Source organism: Camellia sinensis, chromosome 5, assembly GCF_055761805.1.
Source record: "Camellia sinensis isolate YWXY chromosome 5, ASM5576180v1, whole genome shotgun sequence".
Lineage (NCBI taxonomy): Eukaryota > Viridiplantae > Streptophyta > Magnoliopsida > Ericales > Theaceae > Camellia > Camellia sinensis.
Window position 1 is genome coordinate 27,641,917 of NC_138965.1, and position 21,973 is coordinate 27,663,889.

The 21,973-nt window shown below is 34.0% G+C and overlaps 1 protein-coding gene across 1 annotated transcript; it reads right to left on the reverse strand.

The window, feature by feature from the left end:
• Positions 1–14,471: 14,471 nt before the first annotated feature.
• Positions 14,472–21,602, reverse strand: LOC114303940 (Golgi apparatus membrane protein-like protein ECHIDNA). The gene is made up of 6 exons (XM_028249115.2): positions 21,340–21,602; positions 17,471–17,527; positions 17,176–17,379; positions 16,993–17,052; positions 16,579–16,705; positions 14,472–14,792 (listed from the first exon to the last, which is right to left on the reverse strand). Exons 1-6 carry the CDS (start codon positions 21,352–21,354, stop codon positions 14,704–14,706), a joined length of 552 nt encoding a protein of 183 aa, XP_028104916.1. The 5' UTR covers positions 21,355–21,602; the 3' UTR covers positions 14,472–14,703.
• Positions 21,603–21,973: the final 371 nt, after the last annotated feature.

Below are 21,973 nucleotides of genomic sequence, written 5' to 3' on the forward strand. Positions count from 1 at the left end.
GAGAGAGAGAGAGAAGAAGAAGAGTAATGGCTGAATTTCATGGCGCGTGCCTTTTTATAAGCAGAGAGACTGTCTTGGAAAAGAAATATTTACACAGTGCCGCTTAAAAAAGTGTCCGTTTTTAATTTTTTTTTTTGATATTTGAGCTCCCATTATTTTTTATTATTATTATTTTTATTATTACCTTAATATAAAATTTTTATTGTATCTCCATTTTAACTTTCCAAACTCTTCTTCCACCTTCACCTATTACTATAATTGATACTCTTTCTGTACTTTCAGCTCCAATTACCTTCGTTACTGTCATCTCTTTTCAACATGGGCAATGGTAGAGGGTCATAATTTTTGTGGTTTAAATGGTTTAAAATTATCAAAACGACGTCGTTTTGAGTACAAAACATGTCAAAATGACGTCGTTTTGACAGTTTTGAACCATTTGAGCCACAAAAATTGTGGCCCTCAAACATTATTCTTTCAACATTCTTCACTCTCTCTTCGCCATCTTGCATTTGACTAAAATAAAGAGAGAAGAGAGAGAGCGGAATCAACCATGAGAGAGAGAGAGTGAGAGATTGCGAAGAAGAAAAAGAAAAAAGTTAGGGGTTGTTTAGGGTGTTTTAAATAAGTGTACTTTTTGTTTTTTTAAACTAAAAAATTGAGGAAGAAAATATAGATGTTTGGGTTAACTTTTTGACTTTTTATGAAAAAATGTGTAATAAAAAATTGTAAAAATTGATTTGTAGGGAAAAATCAGAATTGGGAATTGTACAGCCGTAATTGTTGACTTTTGATAAATAATGTTAATTTTTTAACTTTTTAATAACTTTTTGACTTTTTAATTTTTTTATAATATACCAAACTTAACCTTAGTAAGTCGCGGTGGTGTGCAAGGAACAGAAAGGACAGGTCGCCACAAATATGAGGGTGAAGTGACAAGAGGTGCATCACAATGGTAATAGGAGAAGGGGTCATTGAAGGAAGGTTGCAGTGTGGGGGTAGTGAACAAAGGGTCTTGTTCAAAAAAAAAACAAAGGGTTGTTATACTAGAGGAAAAGAGTCATTGAAGGGCAAATCGACATCGGAGGCAAACGTGGGGCTAGGGTTAGGGTCAAAAGAATGAAGATAGAATTGGAAATAAGGTGGGGTCATATGTTATTTGACCCGGGATATAATTTTTTTTTTTTGATGAAGAGGACACGCGTTAGAAAGAAGATAAAAATGCTGGTAGGTGATGGTGAGGTAGACAAATAGGTGACATTAAATAAATAAATACATATAGATGATATTTGAATAAATAGACATATATAAGTTTTGAATAAGTGAATAAATAGGTTACATTTATACATATATGTGACATTTGGACAAATAAATAGATATGTAAGTTTTGATCATATAAATGTCATTTTAGACATATTAATATCCTTTTAGCCAAAAAGATTTAAACTTTTCGACCAATAAAGTTTCATAAATGAATCATAGGCCTAAGTGTCCTAAAAGAAATTATGAATAAACTATCAATAAGTCCTAATAATTGAATTTAATTTCTATTAATTCCATTGAAAGTAAGTCCTAAAAAAATCATTGCTAAAAATAATTTTTTGTGACGATTTTTTGCATATGTCGCTAAAAATTGGTAATTAGTGATCCTTTCACGACTTTCACAAATTGTTGCCGAAGTTAAAAATTAGTAACTTTTTTGTGATGATTTTTAAACTGTCGCTAAAGCTTATAATTAGCGACATTTTTTGTGACAATTTTTAAACTGTTGTTGAAAATTAACAATTAGTGATTCTATTTAACAGTGTTGGATGAAAAATACCATTAATTATCATTTGGCCTATTAGATACTAAGTCTATCTATTAAAATTTACACGGAAATCTCTCAAGAAATTAAGTGGGCACAAATAGCAACACTATATACAAACTCACTGATTAATTGAAAATGACGAAAGCACGTCAATAATTTTTAAAATTATAATTATTAAAAAAAAAATCAATCACGTTTTTCCTTTACAAAATTAGATAAATAGCTGATAAATAAAAAAATAGAGAAAATAATTAATGAGTCTCATTACGGAAACGTAGTCAAACATAGCCTCGCAATGATTTTTTTTGTTTATAGGTTCCCTTTTTGTTAATGGATCACATGATGCTGTTAAATAGAATCTAAAATTTGATATTCAATGCAGTAATGAAAAAAATAAAAAATAAAATTGCAGAGTTAAAATAGAATCAAACCTTGTGATGTGGATCTCGTCCATTTTGAGTTTTTTAATTCCCCTCGTAATGCGGCTTATCCATTAATTTGATATATTTTAGGATCTAGATGTCTCCAAATATATATATATATATAATATTAAGAGTTTCTCTAAATGTTAGTATAAGGGTTTGTCATTGTTAATATTAGCATGAAATTGAGATTGAACTCTCCAATGATCAAGTAAGTTTTGTCAAATTTTATATTTGCTTATCTTAAATCATTTTCTTTCACAATGAGAACTACATAAGGATTGAAATCAGGTCGGATTAATTTGTGAAAATAATAGCCAAGCTCTCTCGAAAGCTAAGTCTAGAAGATTTTTTGACGACTCAAGTCATTTGATCCATGTATCAAAACATGAGACCCAAACCTTATCCAACAAGCTTAGCTCAATTGGCTAACAAGCTTAATCCAATCGACAAAAATTTTAATTTTTTTTTTCCTTTTACTTCCTCAATTTTTTTTTTTTTTTTTTCTCAATATTTTGCTAGGCTCAGGACCTAACTAGTCATCTCTCACAAATCAACAAGCCATCCCAACAGATGGCCTCTCACAAGCCAACAAGCCAATTGTAGTGAAGCATTTGAAAATTGAACAAACTAGCTAGGAGCTAATGAAGTTTAGAGATTCTAATTTGGAAATTGAAACAAGAACATAGGTTGAACATGAAAATGATAAGAAATATTAGGTTTGGCATGATTTGGAAGCTTGAGCTTGGTTTGATATTGGTAAAATGTCTATCTGCCTTCTTGTCCTTCCCTACTTAACTAACTTTTGACATGTTGACCTATGTTCTTTAGCTAATTCGTGGTATGCCATGTGTTCCATTTCTTAGCTTTGGTTAGCCAAACACTTGAATGGCTAAAACTTACCTAAATACTTTGCTTTGCATTAGACATGTCCAAATAACACAACAATAAAGTCACTTGAAATAACATTTAAGGAAAAAAAAAACATATAAGTTGTTTTGAATATGATTTATAAGCTAAATTTTTTACTTATTACGAAAAGATATACAGAAAAGTAACGATATGATATATATAACCCAAATATACCAATAAACAACTTATTTCTGGTATTACCAAATGAGAATCTCTCAAATTTCACAAAGTTGGCAAGCTTTTGATGAAATAAGTTGATTTTTTCAGTGGAACAATGCATGAAAACAAATTTATGTTGTGTTTAGAACTTAATTAGATTAGTGGAGAAGCAAAAAACAAAAACGTTTAGCTTCATTCATTTTTTCCAACTGCAAATTCATGATCCAAAAACAACTTTAGGGTCCTGTCCAAACAAGATGTTAGAAATTGGGCGCCCATGTGGCATGACCCTTAGAACCTTTTGAACCTCATCCAAATGGGTTTTGAATTTAAATTCAAACCTATTTGGATGAGCCACTCAGGATATATATCTATCATATCATGATATGGATAGATGATATAGATATCAGATATTATCTCATTTAACCAATGGATAAATGAGATAAATATAATATATATCTGATATATGGTTATGGGTAACCAAGAGAGAAACAACGTATGTTTTGTTTCTACCCATGATACTGACTCTCTCCCAAAAATAACGATCAAAGTCATTTTGCACTGTGGTTTGTGTGGGTGATATTCACCATTGTAATATCACCCCACTGCTGGGATTGATTGATTGAGTATGGAAGCACGTGATTTATCCACGAGGTTTTAGATCAAACGAGGTATGATCTAAACACTTTATTCCGCTGCATGTTTTGTGTTTTGATTTACATTGGTATCAGAGCCATTAATGGATATTTTCGTGCTTTCTTTTATCATATGTATATTTATAAAAGATAGTGAGATCCAAAATATTTCATTTTTATGATCATTAATGTCATTTTTAAGAGCATAAATGATTTTATTTTGGAAAAAGGAGTCCGAAAGTACAAAAATCGGACTAGTCAGTACCCTGGAAGGCGGCGCGTGGCATTCACGCGCCACCACGCCGCAGCCACGCGCGCCCACGCGCTGTCACGCACCCCGCACGCGCTGTCACGCGCCATCACGCGCGCGTCGGCGGCGCTGTCCACGCACGCGCGCCGTCCGCGCCCGCACGCGCGCCGCGTGCTGGAGCCGAGCGCCGAGCCGATGGCTGAGCCGCGCGACGAGCCGCTCCTTGAGCCGAGTTGCGCTGAGCCGCGAGCCGAGCCGAGCCGTTTTTCCCGCCTGGCTTGGCTCTAAGGCTCTGTTTGTTTGTTTTTTAATTCTGAATTGCGTTAATTGGCCATAATTTATTCGTTATAGCTTTGTTTTAAGCATGGTTGGTACCCTTAGACTCAGAATTAATTTTTCTACATTCTATAAAATTTTGAAAATTTTACGAAAATAAAAAAATATTTTTTCTGTGTTAATAATTCATTTTTTATGCTTTAAAATGATGCTGGTATTGCATAAATAATTTTCTGGGGTTGAAATTTTTATTGTGGACTTCTGAAATGTTTTAATATCTACTGGTAATATTGTCTCATTTTATCAGTTTCTGGATTTTTTATTTCTAATTTTATGTGTATTTATTAGTCATTTAAAATTCCAGAATATTTCAGAAAAATTTCAGAATATTTCAGAACAATGTACATTTTAATTATGGCATAATCTGAATATTGTTTCTGTTTACTAGTTTCTGGATTTTTTATTTCTAATTTTATGTGTGTTTAATTAGTTATTTAAAATTCCAGAAAATACCAGAAAATTTCAGGATGATGTACTTTCTGTTATGGCATAATTTAAATATTGAATACAGCATATTTTTTTGGGTTTGTAATATGTTGTAATTAGAAGAGCATGATTATTTATTTATTTATTAGAATTCCATTATTAAATAAATATAGCATGAGTTATTTGTAGATTTACATTAAAATGCTATTGTATAGAATTTATCATGCTTTGTATATGCCATAGTCAGTGGGAGGTTATTCGGTTGAGAGAAATCTTTGTAGATTAACTCCCGAAAACCAATATTTTGCGCATAAATTAAACTAAATTTTGGATAATTGTCACTTGTGGCGCAAGAGATGATTACGAGCATAGCGGATTTTCGATCTTGCGACTTGTGTAATATTGTCACTATTTAATTTAGATTTTTGCGGCAAAATTATATTATGCTAATCAAATTAATCCCAATGCGAATTTCTCTCTAAATTGATTTAGCTTATGGAAGTTAATTTGGTTGACCTAAACTTAGTAGAGATGTTCAAATGTGAACAAACTAATCCCATTCTTTAGATGAGAAAAAGTCTTGGAGACTTTAGGTCAAACCTTAATTGAGCCAAAGTAAGGAAACATGACTCAAAGTCGCCGTGTTTTTGTTGCCTTGTTTGGCACAATAAAAACTAATGTGTGCGCTATAGTTAGCGGCACGCTACATAGTTTTGGTTGGCGAGTTTTGGAGTTATGAAATTAGTAAGCCCTCAATAGATCTGTATATGATCTTGACTAATGAGCTGCGCGGATTGACTTTGTAATTTGACTTGTAAATAATGTTACATCATTGGATGAAGTAACATTCAAGAGTCACGTCATCCAAGAAATGCGAGCTTAAATAAATTAGTCATTAAGTGTAAGACGAGTAGCCAGTACGAGCAGTGTTTTGCTCTCTACCCAATTATTGGGAGTGGATTGAGCGAAATTTCATGCACTATAATAGTGTGCGTTGAAATATCACGTGAAGTTAAAAGATTAGCGCTTAGAAGCTGCAAAATCTATTAACACTGAGTGAAAAGATTAGCGCTTAGAAGCTGCAAAATCTATTAACACTGAGTGAAAAGATTAGCGCTTAGTGGCTGCAAAATCTATTAGCATTGCCAACTTGTCTAAGTGTGGACACTTACTGTTTCCACACTTGAGTGTGAAACATGGATGAGGTGCTTCTTTGTGTGATTCCTTTACTAGGCTAACGTTTTGAATAACATTTACCACTAAGCGCAAACGTTGCAGCATAGTAATGAAAAGGTTAAGGCTGACAAGGTTGTTATGACTCTAAGAATTTAACGCATCGCTTGTAAGAGCATTGTGTTGAATTAGACTCTTTAGCCTAATTCGCGCTTAAGTTACTTCAGGAGCTATCATAGTTGATAGCTTATTCTCTCCTTCTTGTGGATAGTAGAATTAATTGCAAGTAACTATGAAGCGAGAAATAGAGATGGCAACAGGAGTATCGTTATCTTTCAACTAGATGTATTAAAGTGTATGGAGAATAAAATTGACTTGAAGGTGCAGGGGATTAGCACTTACTAGTTAAATTTGCGACTTAGGCGCAGTTGATATCTCCATGACATCCTTTTTATGATCTAGTGAATATGACTTAGTCGTGAGTCATTACCTAGTTGGGCCTAAACTTTTAAAACTTGTCTTCGAGAACTCACACATTAAGATGATTGGAATTAGTTTATGACATTGGTCATGAACCAGTGGCTTATTATACTTAATCACATTAATGAGATGATGACACGATGGTTTGAGTAGGCCTTCTCGGGCCCACTCGCTTATGACATCCTACTCTCATGTGAATGTGTAACTTTGTTCGCAATGGGTGCGCACAAGTAAGTAGGAAAGCCGCAGAAGGTCATTTGTTTTGGCGCATTTAGTCCACTATGATATTTTGTGACTAGATATGTGTGAGGGTACAATAGCTAAGCCTCAATCTCGACACATTTATAGATTACGATACGCATCTGAGTCAAGACTATTTGATCTCCCATAAGTCAAAAGTTTTGAGATGATTTTTGACATTGCACATATGAGGTCGAGATCAATTAGATAAGAGTTTTTTGTGCTTTTAGTTTTGACCAAGGTGGCGAGTATCTATTTGAGTTATTTTTTCAGAAAAACTCTGTGAAGAGAGATGGATGCTTAGAACATTGATTATTCCTAGTACTCAACAACACACTGGTGTAGTAGAGATAAGGAATTAAATATTGTTAATGTTAGGTAGATAATGGCGCAAAATGTTTCCCAATTGGGAATTGCACTAGTTTGTTGCCTATATCCCTAACTAAGTGCCCTCCATATCAGTTTTTACACTCCATTTTGAGTAATGGGTTAGCAGAGAGCCATCTATGGGCGATCTGTAACCATTAAGCAGCTTATCTTTATTCTACTTCTCATAAGATTGCGAAGTTAAGACCTAGGGTTCTATAGCGCATTATTGTATGCTGTCTTGTAAACACAAAGGGTCGTGTGGCGCATTATTGTATGCGGTCATGCAAACCCTCCGGGTCATGTGCATATAGGTAAGCAGCTTTGTGGTAGTGTAACTAAGTCACATAAAGTTTTATTAGTAAAGGTGACGTGAATAGAGTTTTCGGAACTCTATAAGATGGAGAATTCCAAGCATAGCGCTCTATGTAGCCTAGTTGAGAATGGAAAGAAATTTCCAATATCCTAGGGACAGTGGGAGCGATGTGTCTACTAATGGATTACTCCATTAGAGCAGAATACTCTACATTCTTAGTTGCGTGGTAGCAAATGTGAAAATTTTCCACGTCATCACTGGGTGATTGAGAGGGAAACATTCATGATTGCTCCGCAAGATGATAAAGAGCCTAGGATAATGCCAAAGGCTCTAGTCTCCTGTTTTTAGAAAGTGGATCAATGTTGCGCAGTTTAAGACAAAGTCTTTGAGGATTAACCATTTTTTATAATTTGGTTGACTTTCCATTATGACGCAAAACTGTTATAAAGTTATGCGTAATTTGGATAGTCATTTTTGAGGCATAAGGCTCGCTAGATACCGAATGGTCGCACCATTGAGGAAAGTGTAGACCATGAGAAGACTTCCTCCTGGGGAGTGAGGTTATTTTGACTTAGGCTATAATTGACATAAGTTCGGAACATTGATTTGTGGACATTGTGACCCGATTTCTCATTAGAGAATTGGATAAGTAGATCCGTAGGGATTTACCTTCTGCTTTTATGGTGAAAAGTTAGGAGCGCAAAAAGGTTGCTAGTTCCAATAAATCTTTTACAGCCTAAAGCAGTTATCCAAACAGTGGTTCTTAGATTTCGTCAAGCCATGATAGGGCAACGATGATCGATGAAGACCACTGAGGCATGATCAATGGTCCAAAAGAAGTTTTTCCTTACTTAGTCATTATGAGCCAGGAATTTATAAGGTTGTCGCCACCTAGGGTGGGCAGTCCTCCATTTTAGATATGATGGACATGGGTGATGTAATTCATATGCTCGGATGTACGATCCTTAGGGATTGTTTTAGGAAAATTCTCGGTTTGTCTTCGATGACTTACATAAGGAATATCCTAGAACGATTCTAGATGCAAAATTGCAAACCCATTGACTTACCTATCGGTAAAAGCCAGAGCCTTAGCTATTGAGTGAATCCTCAGATTGTCTTTGGGAGAAACAGATGACCTATATTCCTTGATTTTTTCTTTGTTGTGGGAGCCTAAAGTACGCTATGTGGGCGTATTCGGCATGATAAGTTTTATCTTTGATAAATGGTTAACTGAGTTGTTTAGACATTGACCTTGCTCATTAGACTGTGGATAAAATGCTTTATTAGAAGCATATTAATTTGCTCCTTGTAAAATTCAATGCGCTAGTTGGGCGCATCTGCGCTAGTTGGGCGCATTAAGAATGAACGCAAATTGGTCACCAAAAATATCTTTAGAGAGGTTATTGCGCAAGAGGTAGTGATCTTAAATCATTTCATGTGAGGCGCACATGGTGGATTCCGTTGTATATACTTATCGCAAGAGGTGCTGATAAGGCTTATGTTTGGAATCTATAATTGCGCAAGCTGTGGTCAATTTTTTTTAAATCGATCACTTATTTTGAGATGATGGGATGTTGACACTATTATGGTTTGTGTCATAATGATTAGCAAATGATGATGTCAGCAGGCAAGATTGGCTCACTCACACGAGCAATCGCCCTTGGCGCTTGGGAGCGAGCAAGGATGAGACTGGTGGTTTATTTTTATTCGGAGCTAAGAGAGGCTTAAATCATCCACTATGTATGTCGCCTTGGTTATAACCAAGATGAGGTCGTGTTAAGGACCAAACATGGATGTTAGTACCCACTTTCCATGTTGTGCCTGTTATGATTAGCCAGATTCGAGATCTCATTTGGCGCCTAGAAGGCGAGCAAATAGAGAATTCGGGTTAGGCGCTAGAAAGCGACTAGACTAATATCTGTACGGTGTATCGAGTATGACGTCACTCTTTATGGAAGAGTTACTCCACCATAACATATATTCATACTATATGTGCTTAGCGACCGAGTAATGAGGTGAGAGAATGGATCCCTGCTTCCTCACCGTGTGAGTCTTACGAGTCATTATTGATATGACTTTCATTTATGTACCCTTTTGTGACTTTTGACTATGTCATAAGGTAAGGGGTTGATGTTCTGCTACTTTGGTATGTTGCCTGCGGTCATGCATGATTCGGCCTTAAGGGACATCACTGGGAAAGCGGTCAATCCTAAACTAAATGGCATGAGTGCAAAGGGAAGATCATCTAGTATTACACCACTGTTGTATATTCACTGCCGGCAACTCACATCGCTCTGTATGAGAGGCGAATTGAGTGTGAATATATTGCAAGAATTGAGAGGGTCAAACATGCTCTTTTTGAGGGATTAGAGATGTTTTTTGGACCGGTGTAATTAGATGGGTCTGGGGTATATGAGACACTATTTCTATTCTTTTTGGGTTGATGTCTCTATGCTGGCTCATTTTGAGTTTCTAGTATAGAGCTCCCACATGCAGGTGTTCTCAGCAGTCGCACGGTGCAGTGGCTAGTATGAGATTGTTTATTTTTGGGGAGATTGAGATTGAGACGTGGCAGTGTCATGCCAACTCATGTCCGAGTGGGAGATGTTAGAAATTGGGCGCCCATGTGGCATGACCCTTAGAACCTTTTGAACCTCATCCAAATGGGTTTTGAATTTAAATTCAAACCTATTTGGATGAGCCACTCAGGATATATATCTATCATATCATGATATGGATAGATGATATAGATATCAGATATTATCTCATTTAACCAATGGATAAATGAGATAAATATAATATATATCTGATATATGGTTATGGGTAACCAAGAGAGAAACAACGTATGTTTTGTTTCTACCCATGATACTGACTCTCTCCCAAAAATAACGATCAAAGTCATTTTGCACTGTGGTTTGTGTGGGTGATATTCACCATTGTAATATCACCCCACTGCTGGGATTGATTGATTGAGTATGGAAGCACGTGATTTATCCACGAGGTTTTAGATCAAACGAGGTATGATCTAAACACTTTATTCCGCTGCATGTTTTGTGTTTTGATTTACACAAGAATTCTTCTGAATATTTTCCACTTCAAACTCTTGTCTATGCTGACGGACAGCAAGGAAGTTCCCAACAAATCAATTAACTTTTGCAGGAAACAAACACGGAAAAAACTAGTATAAAGCCAACAAAAAACCAAACAATTAAATTCCTAAACCAAAAAAAAAAAAAAAAAAATGGCATTTCTAGGTCATTTCTTGTGTTCTGAATATACCAAGTCCAAACCAACAAAAATCCAAGCCGTCATGCGGAGCATGAACTCCGCTTAACATGATCCAAATTTAATATTTATCCTGTAGAGTGATCAATGAGTACATATTTCACAACCAGCTCTCTGTGTTTCTGACCAGCATTTCTTCAACTTCACTATTTTACTACATCTTCCTGTAAGAACAATTCAGACTACACTAATGCCGACTGTAGTGTAGTTGAGAATCGAGATGCAATGGTCTGGGAGGCAAATGCTTGAATCTGCTTTTTAGCATCTGAGGAGAAACATCAAAATTTTTATTGAGAACCAATGTAAAAACGAAGCATATATATGTGCATACAAACACACAAAGTTGTGTACATGTAAATACAAGAACACAAAATGTCATGTTGCGGCAATATGTCACTTGTTTCTACTGGCATCAGTGTGATCACATTGGGACATCTTACATGTGAAATGATAAGGATGAATAGCATTTCTATAGCATTTGGATGGAAATTACTTATTATGGTTTCAGGATTTTTATTTTTATTTTTTCAGAATTCATGTACAGAACTTGCTTCAATATTTATACCCTAATTAACTTCAGGACTATGTTATTAACAATTTCACTCAAAAGGATGATTTGTAGGCCTTCAAAAGCAACAGAATCCATGGGTCAAAGGCCTGGGTTTTTCCTTTTTTTCCACAGTCGTGATGTCCAGGTGGTGAGTGTTCGAATTGTCAGTACCCCTTGAAGCTACAGGAATTGTTCGTAACATCATCACCTAAGAAGCGCGAATATACGGATACGGATACGGATACGGATACAGATGTGGACACGGACGTGGGAACTATGTTACCAGAAAATGTTAATACCCTAATAAATTACGTATTGGTACGCACGTTCCGAAACATGGTTACACTTTCGTTCTAAAACGGTAAATTTAGTGATCCGAAATGATCTCAAATTTTTTTTTTTCCCAATATATTTCTTTAAATGTTACCTTAGGAGAAAAAAAAAATCAAATTTATGAATTAAAATTTACAGTGAATTAAATTTTGATAAGACAAAAATATAAAAAATGGGTCATAGTTTTCATAAAAATGATTTGCTACATGAAAATATATATATTGGATACTTAATAGTTAAAAGAAAATTATTCTAAAAATACCTTAAATTCTTAAGAGTAACATACATATATATAAGTCTACTCCTATCGTTCCATATTTTAAAACATGTGGCGTATCACGTTTCTGTTTCCGTTCCTGTTCCTGTTCCCTTTCTGCGTACCGGAACGATTCACGTTCTAGGTAACATAGCACGGGACACAGCGATTTCAAATAAATGAGGACACGGCCACGGCCATGGCTATGGCCGTGGCAATAAAATATATTTTCATATATCTATATTTGTTATCTAGATTGATATTACATCCGCAAACAATCAATATTAACAAAAATTAATTCTAATTCTAATTCTATTTTTTTTTATTCAAAAAAAAAAAAAAACACCTTTAAATTAACACTTACAGTATGTATATATATATATATATATATATATTTTATAGATGATCTATTAAGAATTTTAATCTAAAAAAAATAAAATAAAGATTTAACATTTAATATTCATCAAAAGCACTACATAAAATGGGAGAAAAGACAACTTGACATGTCTCTAATGTGTCTCCAAAGTGTCCCTGCCGTGCTGTGTCCCTTGAAAATAAATTAACTAAATAAAGTATCCATGTGTTTGACACGGACACGGCACTTGTTTTGAAGTGTTGGCGCTTCATAGATCATCATAATATCCCTAAAAGATTATCAATTAGAACTAATGATTAATATATCTATTAACTGAAACCTCAAATTTGTCTTTGTGACTCTACCAGATTATTACGCTATCCAACCTAGGGAAAGTTTTAATTCGTGAGCTCTTAAGTATGGTGGGTATGTAAGTAGATGCTTTTAAACTTTACAGCCAAACGGACAAACATGAAGTTCTTTTTAAAAAATCTGGAATGCTATTCCTCGTTCAGCATTGCCTACATGTTAATTTATGGAAAACAATATCTACATGATCCATCTAAGATTGATAAGTACTTAACAACCAGGATATCCATGAACAGTACCATACAAACCATGATAAGTACTTAACCCAGGACAAACAATGATAGGAAACTAAACAAGGTATGCGAAACAGTTTTGTCCCACAAAAATGAAAAAAATAAAAATTGAAGGGACACCAAAGCTATTCTGGGACACACCATAACTGAGAAAAATTCAATACTTTTCTTGAAAGTAAAAAAATTAGTACCTTATCTCAAAAATTACTTTTCTCGAAAGTAGAAAAATTACCATCTTATCTCAAAAATTGAAGGGTTTGTTGTTAAAATTTAGCATGAAATTGAGATTGAACTCTCCAATGATCAAGTAAGCTTTGTCAAATTTTATATTTGCTTATCTCAAATTATTTTCTTTCACAATGAGACCCACATAAGGATTGAAATTAGGTCGGAATAGTTTGTAAAAATAATAGCTAAGCTCTCCCGTAAGCTAAGTCTAGAAGACTTTTTGATGAGTCAAGTCATTTGATCCATACGTCAAAACATGAGGCTTAAACCTTGTCCAACAATCTTAAGCTCAATTGGCTAACAACCTTAATCCAACGGGCAAAAATTTTAATTTTTTTTCCTTTTTCTTCTTCAATTTTATTTCAATATTTTGCTAGGCTCAAGACCTAACTAATCACCTCTCACAAATCAAAAGGCCAGCTCGACAGATCGTCTCTCACAAGGCAACAGGCCAAGTATGGTGAAGCATTTGAAAATTGAACAAACTAGCTAGGAGCTAATGAAATTTGGAGATTCTAATTTGGAAATTGCAACAAGAACATATGTTGAACATGAAAATGACAAGAACTATTAGGTTTGGCATGATTTGGAAGCTTGAGCTTGGTTTGATATTGGTAAAATGTCTATGTGCCTTCTTGTCCGTCCCTACTTTAACTAACTTTCGACATGTTGACCCACGTTCTTTAGCTAATTCATGGTATGCTATGTGTTCCATTTCTTAGCTTCGGTTAGCCAAACACTTGAATGGCTAAAACTTATCTATACTTTGCTTTTCATTAGATATGTCCAAATAACACAACAAAAAAGTCACTTGAAATAACTTCTCAGGAAAAAAGATGAAAGAAAAAAGAAAAAAACACAGGTTGTTTTGAATATGACTAAACCTTTTTACTTATTACGAAAAGATATACAAAAAAATAACGAGGTGATGTAACCCAAATAAACAAATAAACAACTTATTTCTAGTATTGCCAAATAAGAATCTCTCAAATTTCACAAAGTTGGCAAGCTTTTGATGAAATAAGTTGATTTTTCAGTGGAGTGAAAACAAATTTATGTTGTGTTTAGAACTTAAATAGATTAGTGGATAACCAAAAAACAAAAAAGTTTAGCTTCATTCATTTTTTCCAACTGCAAATTCATGATCTAAAGACAGCTTTAGGCTCCTGTCGAAACAAGAATTCTTCTGAATCTTTTCCACTTCAAACTTCTGTCTATGCTGATGGAGAGCAAGGAAGTTCCCAACGAATTAACTTTCGCGGGAAACAAACACGTAAAAAACTAGTATAGAGCCAACAGAAAACCAAACAATTAAATTCCTAAACAAGACAGCAAAAAAAGAAAAGCAAAAAAGAGAGGCATTTCTAGGTGTTTTCTTGTATTCTGAATATACAAAGTAAAAACCAACAAAAATTCAAGTCGTCATGCGGAGCATGAACTCCGCTTAACAAGATCCAACTTTAATATTTATCCTGTAAAGGGATCAATGAGTACATATTTCACAACCAGTTCTCTGTGTTTCTGCCTGCATTTCTTCAACTTCACTATTTTACATCTTTCTGTAAGAACAATTCAGACTACACTAAATGCCGACTGTAGTGTAGTTGAGAATCGAGATGCAATGGTCTGGGAGGCAAATGCTTGAATCTGCTTTTTAGCATCTGACGAGAAACACCAAAAATTTAAAAGCGAAGCATATATATGTGCATACAAACGCACAAAATTGTGTACATGTAAATATAAGGAAAAAAAAAAGAAGTCATGTTGCGGCAATACGTCATTTGTTTCTACTGACATCAGTGTGATCGCGTTGCGACATCTTACATGTGAAATGATAAGGATGAATAGCGTTTCTATAGCATTTGGATTGAAATTACTTATTATGGTTTTAGGATTTTCATTTTTATCTTTTCAGAATTCATGTACAGAACTTGCTTCAAAATTTAAACCCTAATTAACTTCAGGACTATGTTATTAACAATTTCACTCAAAAGGATGATATGTAGGCCTTCAAAAGCAACAGAAACCATGGGCCAGGGCCTGGGTTTTTTCTTTTTTTCCAGTCTTGTTGTCCAGGTGGCGAGTGTTCAAATTGTCAGTACCCCTGGAAGCTACAGGAATTGTTCCTAATATAATCACCTAAGAAGCGCAGATACAGATACAGATGAGGACACAGGACACAGCGATTTCAAATAAATGGGGACACGGCCACGGCCATGGCAATAAAATATGTTTTCATATATCTTTATTTGTTACCTAGATTAATATTACATCTACAAACAATCAATATTAACAAAAATTAATTCTAATTCTATTTTTTTTTTTATTAAAAAAAAAACTTTTAAATTAACACTTATAGTTTATATATATATATATATATATATATTTTATGGATGATCTATTAAGAATTTAAATCTAAAAAAAAATAATAATAAACATTCAACATTCATCAAAAGCACTACATAAAATGGGAGAAAAGACAACTTGACATGTCTCTAGTGTGTCCCTGCCATGTCCCTTAAAATAAATTAATTAAATAAAGCGTCCATGTGTCCGACACGGATATGACACTTGTTTTGAAGTGTAGGTGCTTCATAGATCATCACAGTATCCCTAAAACATTATCAGATAGAACTAATGATTAATATATCTTTTAACTGAAACCTCAAATTCGTCTTTGTGACTCTGCCAGATTATTTCGCTATCCAACCTAGGGAAAGTTTTAGTTTGCGAGCTCTTAAGTATGGTGGGTACGCAACTAGATGCTTTTAAACCTTACAGCCAAACGAACAAACATGAAATTCTTTTTAAAAATCTGGAATGCTATTCCTCATTCAGCATTGCCTACATGTTAATTTATGGAAAACAATATTGATATCTACATGATCCATCAAAGATTGATAAGTACTTAACAACCAGGATATCCATGAATAATACCATACATACCATGATAAGTACTTAACCCAGTATAAACCATGATAGGAAACTAAACAAGGTATGCAAAACAGTTTTGTCCCACAAAAATTAAAAATTAAAAATTGAGAGGACACCAAAGCTATTATGGGACACACCATAACTGAGAAAAATTCAATACTTTTCCCAAAAGTAGAAAAATTACTATCTTGTAGCATTTTAATTTACTTCAATAGACAAATAATTAGAAATCTCAACTTTGAAGCATGGGCTCTTGTTTCATTTTGTTACAAACAGCCAACGTATAGAATATCTGTAAGATCAATTCAATTATCTTTTCTTTAGTGTGTGGATAAATTTATCAGTAATATGAATACACATTACTATAAAATCAGAATCAAACTCATATGGATAAGAAGAGCTGGTTTCTAATTATATAGAAGATCAAACTATCAATGACCTAAACAAGAGACTTAGGCAGAAAATATCAGAAGGCAACTAAATTCATAAGGTCGAAACAAAAAGTATGCAAACCTTTGCGACATTTAGTAAAGCCAACGATATTTGCAATGCTGAGGGTCAAGCAAACTGCTACTACGAGAAGAAAATCAGCTTGAAACCTTATGAGAGAGAATATTCCAAGAACAATCCATGCAACTGCCTACAAAACAAAAGAACAGCCTTAGACATAATGAGTCCGAGTAAATAAATATTTTTATTAAAAGCAATTTTGATATGATACTACACAGTAAAGATTAAGGAAAGTCAGAACCAAGTTTCCAGGTCCCAGGTTCTTCAACATGGTATGTAACTTTTTAAAGCCTACACATCATCATGTGTTTCCTTTAATTCTTTTAATTAATAAATGCCTATGCTATAATTGGTAAGGGAGACCAAGATTGGATAATGTCCCTATCTATATGATATAATTCAATCATATTTACTTACTGTAAGGTAAAGGGTCCACCAGAATAGCCAGGAATCCTTCTTGTTCATCCTAGCCAATGACTGGAAGAAACAAGGATAAAACATATTTTAACCGTTAGAGATAAATTCACGAGGACAGCCTGAAGATCTCTACCAAAGAATTCTGAGATGAACAATGAGAATGTGATAAACATTATCACCAACCTCTTGGTCAAGGCATTCATATTTCCACACGCTCTCACCCTCCTCATTTATTTCATTCCACCACCTCAAACCAACCAAGATACGACCACTCACATTCTTGACTACCCAAAAATCAAAAGCAGCAAGAAGAACAGTGACCACAAAAATGATAACAAAGCTATCGACAAAGAGAGCTGAAACTATATAAAATGCCAAAGCTGCTGCCTGCCAAATCAAAGAAGTGCAATATTACGAAGCAAAATGGAATTGAAAAGGAAAACTAGTATAAATCATAATTACATACAATGCAACATACCTTGAAGATCACATGAAAGAAACATATCCTCGGGTGGGCATAGTTTTCCCCTGCAGGCTGAGCAAAGAAGTAATTTAAAATTGAGAAATTAAGAAAAGAAAAATGAGAAAGGGGGCCTCACGTGTAGGTCCTAATAGGTGAACTTACTGTTCAATATGTGACATTTTTTATCAAACACTATCAAAAAGTCACTAATTGTTAATTTTCAATGACAATTTGAAAATTGTTACAAAAAATGTCAATAATTATAAATTTTAGCGACGGCTTAAAAAAATCATCACAAAAAAAGTCACTAATTTTCAATTTTCAGCGATTGTTTGAAAAATTCGTCACAGAAAAACGTCACTCACTGTAAGTTTTAGCAACAATTTATAACGACCGTGACAAAAAAAAAGTTACTAATTGTCAATTTTTAGTGACGTGTGTAAAAAATCGTCACAAAAAATTATTTTTAAGAACATTTTACTAGGACTTATTTTCAATAGGGCTTGATGGGAATTAAATCTAACTATTAGGACGTATTAGTAATTTATCTAAAAAAGAAAAGGAAGAAGAAAAATAAAACAAGAAAATTCATTTGAAATAGATAGCTGTAATGTAACAGTCCATTTGAACATTACATTTTACTAAAATGAAAATCCAGTCCTTTGAGACAATGTAATTATTTTCTAACAATGAAAGAACCAAAAAAAAAAAAAAAATTTTGCTTCATACTGGCACCTTGAAGTTTTAAATTAACTTGCAAATAATCTAAATTAAATAATTTTGGATTAAAAGATTCCTCACAATTGTCAACTGAACAATATCAGAGGCTATTTTGCGAACTAAGATTGAAAATTTAATTTTCAAAGTCTATTGTGTCAAATACACCAATTAGGACAAAAAAGGATCTATGTTCAAATAATTTGGCTATTTCCACCATCTACCTTTAAGTTGTCAAAGATATATATATATATATATATATAAATAAATAAAAGAGAAAAAAAAACACCATTCGCCTTTTTCCACCACCTATGTCACTATACAAATCTAAAATTGGTCTTTGGCATGAACGAACTGCAACTAGAAACAGAAATCTAAAGCCTTGGCCAAACTACGGTATAGCAATTAGCAAGAGATAATCCACCATATATTAGTGAGATTAGCACAAAAAGACTTCTATCAAAATCATCCAAGCCACCATCTTCACATTCATCCACCACCCACTCAACCATGAGATGATGCTCTTTAGTTAAACATTTATTTCAAGGCATCGTCCAAACAAAGTAAGCCGCGTTAGATGAAGCACAAAATCCAACCATTTGTAATAATAATAATAATAATAATAATAATAATAATAATAATAATAATAATCAAAGCTCTAAAATAACTACAAAAAAATTTGATGGAGAAAATACCATCTCAACTTTGAAAAACATAATATAATAAATTTTCCAATGTGGTTATCAGGATAAATTGCATGACCATTTATTGCTTTGCCATTGACTCTCCTACAATAAGAGATCCCAATACATTCCCCACCCTCTTGACCATATAGTGTTGTGATCCACCCACATCTTTTTTATTAGCCACAATGGACTAGTTTTAGAAACTGATGGCTGAACTTATCACCTACTTCACTAGATGACATACTCATCAATACTTTAGCTATCATATTTTTTATGGCGCATTTTTATAGGAACATTATTCCTTCTATTGTTTTTTCTAGTTTGACTTCCATAAACTTATGGTTTAGAAGTTTAACAGGAATATGAAAGAAGTGCACTAGAAAGCACTACGCTATTTGCTTTATGATGACACAAGTTCAAAAATTGAATCCATTGGAGTGATTCATAATGGAAAATCCAAAACTATTTTTTTTAAACAACCAAGAAAAACACCATTGAGGCCGCAAAACAAAGTGCTTCATAAAATTGCACAAATGACCAATCAATATACTATACATCTTGCAATTAATGTGGATATCTAGGTAAAATTACCCCACTAATTTATTTACAAAGTAGCTTGGTCAGGATGGAGAATATTTTTTTGTCTTCTTAACACTGCAATCTCATAATTTCTCATGCAATATGGCATAATTGAGTTTGTTAACTCCAATTTTTTGACATTGCAAACTGGAAAAAAAACAAAGGGCAAACTACACTGGTAGTCCCTATACTTTGCTGCATGTGTCATTTTGGTTCCAAACTGTTTGAATTGGCTCAATTTTGATGTTTAATTTTCGATTTTGTGTCAATTTAGTCCAATGAAAAATGATTGGAAGGGTTTTGGACAAAAATTGAGCAAGTGAATGGCACAAGCCCATAATGGTAGATTCAAATGTTTTAGTCTCCACCAAAACCACTGTCTATGTTCTCTCTGGAAACACACTGTTGCCACCTTTGCCACCACCACCATCCACTACCTTCCACCACTCAAACCACTACTTCCGCCACCCAAACCTGGGGCTATAAACGAATCAAGCAAAGCCAAAGATTAGGTTGTTCAAGCTTGACTTGAAAACTTAATGAATTTCAAAATATGTTCAAGCTTGACTTATTTACATAACGAGACGATCTCAAATGAGTTTTTAATGAGTCAAGCTCAAGTAGTTTAGTTTTTTTATAATACATATAAGTTTATCAAGCTGAGTAGTAAGTTGATTTGATAGCCTGAAGAGCTTTAAATGTGTTTAAGTTTAGCTTGTTTTTATAACGAGTCAATCTTGAACAAGTTCTTAACAAGTTGAACATAAGTCAAGTTCAAGTAGCTTGGTTCTTTTAATAGCCCTACCCAAACCCTCTCCCTACCACCATCAAACTCCCTTCTCCACCAAACCCCTGTCAACCACCCCAAACCCCTTTCCAACAGCCCCAAACTCATCCCACCACTATCATCTAACAATCTCAACACCCTCCACTACCATCAACCGCCCTCCCAATCACCATCAACTGCCCTCTCAATCTGCAATCCAGTGGCCTGAAACCCTCTCCTTTCCCCAACCCCAACCAATTACTTCTCTCTATTATATAATGCAAACATTTGAGTTAGTATGAATGTCATAGTTTTTTAAATTCCTAAACTCCCTTCTTCCTTCCTGTAACATCCAATTCACATACATCCATGTGCTTTGTAACTGCAGAACTGTAACTGCAATTTCTAGCACAACCATGTGGGTGTGCACACCTTTTAGTATATATATTTGAGTGAGATAGAGTAAATCATTGAGTTCGATGTGTTATGGAAGAAAATGGACTATTTTACCCTTGAAAACACAACATATGGCATTTCACGTGTGTTTTTTTCATCGAAAACCCTAACAGCTATTTTTGAATGGGCTAAATTGAAACAAAATATGAAATTGAAGATCAAAATCGAGTCACTTGAAACTCCAAGAACCAAAATGACAATGGGCAAAGTATTTCCAGCAAAATTTACCCAAAAACTAATTACCATCCCAATCCTATCTGAATTACAAACTTTTATATGCAAGAATTCAAGATTTCATTCGCACTAAATGGGAAAGAAAAAAAAAAAAAAAAAAAAACACTGTCTAGTTCAGGGGCAGCATATTCAGGGTCAACAAGTATCACAAGGACAACGAAAAAGCAATCCCAGGCACAGATCTATAGTATGCAAACGAAAATCGAAATACCTAAACACTGGAATTGAAAACGAGATTTACCATTAACAATCACCGATATATGAAGATTAAAACAAATTGTGCTAACCCTAACCATTCTTACTCAGATAAAATCAGGTAAAAGTGCAATCAATTTGCAGGAAATGAAATCACGCAGATTCGATATACACAATATGCGCATATATATACACACACACACACAACACAGGTGAGAGAGAGAGAGTAATAGAGAATTGATTGAACTTACAGGGCTTAGATCCATCAGAAGGGGAAGAAGATCGACCTTTACAGAAATCAAATTCAAAGTCTCTCTCTCTTTCGTCCCTCAAGTCTCTGTTACGTTTCTGTGTATTGGTATGTATGTATGTGAAACGCCGCCCCCTAGCACTCCGTTTCGTTGGAGGAATTTGGTGATAAAAGACAAGAAATTGAAATAGTGAGAATCGGAAAATCTTTTTATTTGTTTGGATAATTAAATAAGTGATAAATGATGAAAAATAATGAGAGATTGTGATAAATGATTTTTATCAAAATTATATTTTGTTTCTCATAAAAAAAAATGGTGAGATTTAGTGAGAAAAAAAATTGGATTGAATGAAAGTTTTCTAAAATATTAAAATTATCATTATAGAAAAATATAATTTATTAATATAAAAGGTTATTTTGGTAAACTGAAGTACAATACTTTCTTTTATTTTCTCTTATTTATTCTATCCAAACAAAAAATTGTGAGAAATCACATTTTCTTCTCTTTTATTTATTTAAACATAATAGTGAAAAATCATAATCATTTCTTGTCTAAGTGAGAAATTACAATAATTTCTTTTCTCATTTCCTCTCACGATCCAAACGGAGTGTAAATTCACTAAGCGTGTTCAATC

Bases quoted from the DNA above. Each gene is read 5' to 3' on its own strand.
- LOC114303940 (XM_028249115.2), bottom strand. The intron at 16,706-16,992 runs GTAAGTAAATAT...TTTGTTTTGTAG, and splicing joins GGTGGACCCTTTACCTTACA to GCAGTTGCATGGATTGTTCT. The intron at 14,793-16,578 runs GTTTGCATACTT...GTTTCTCGTCAG, and splicing joins CTTTACTAAATGTCGCAAAG to ATGCTAAAAAGCAGATTCAA.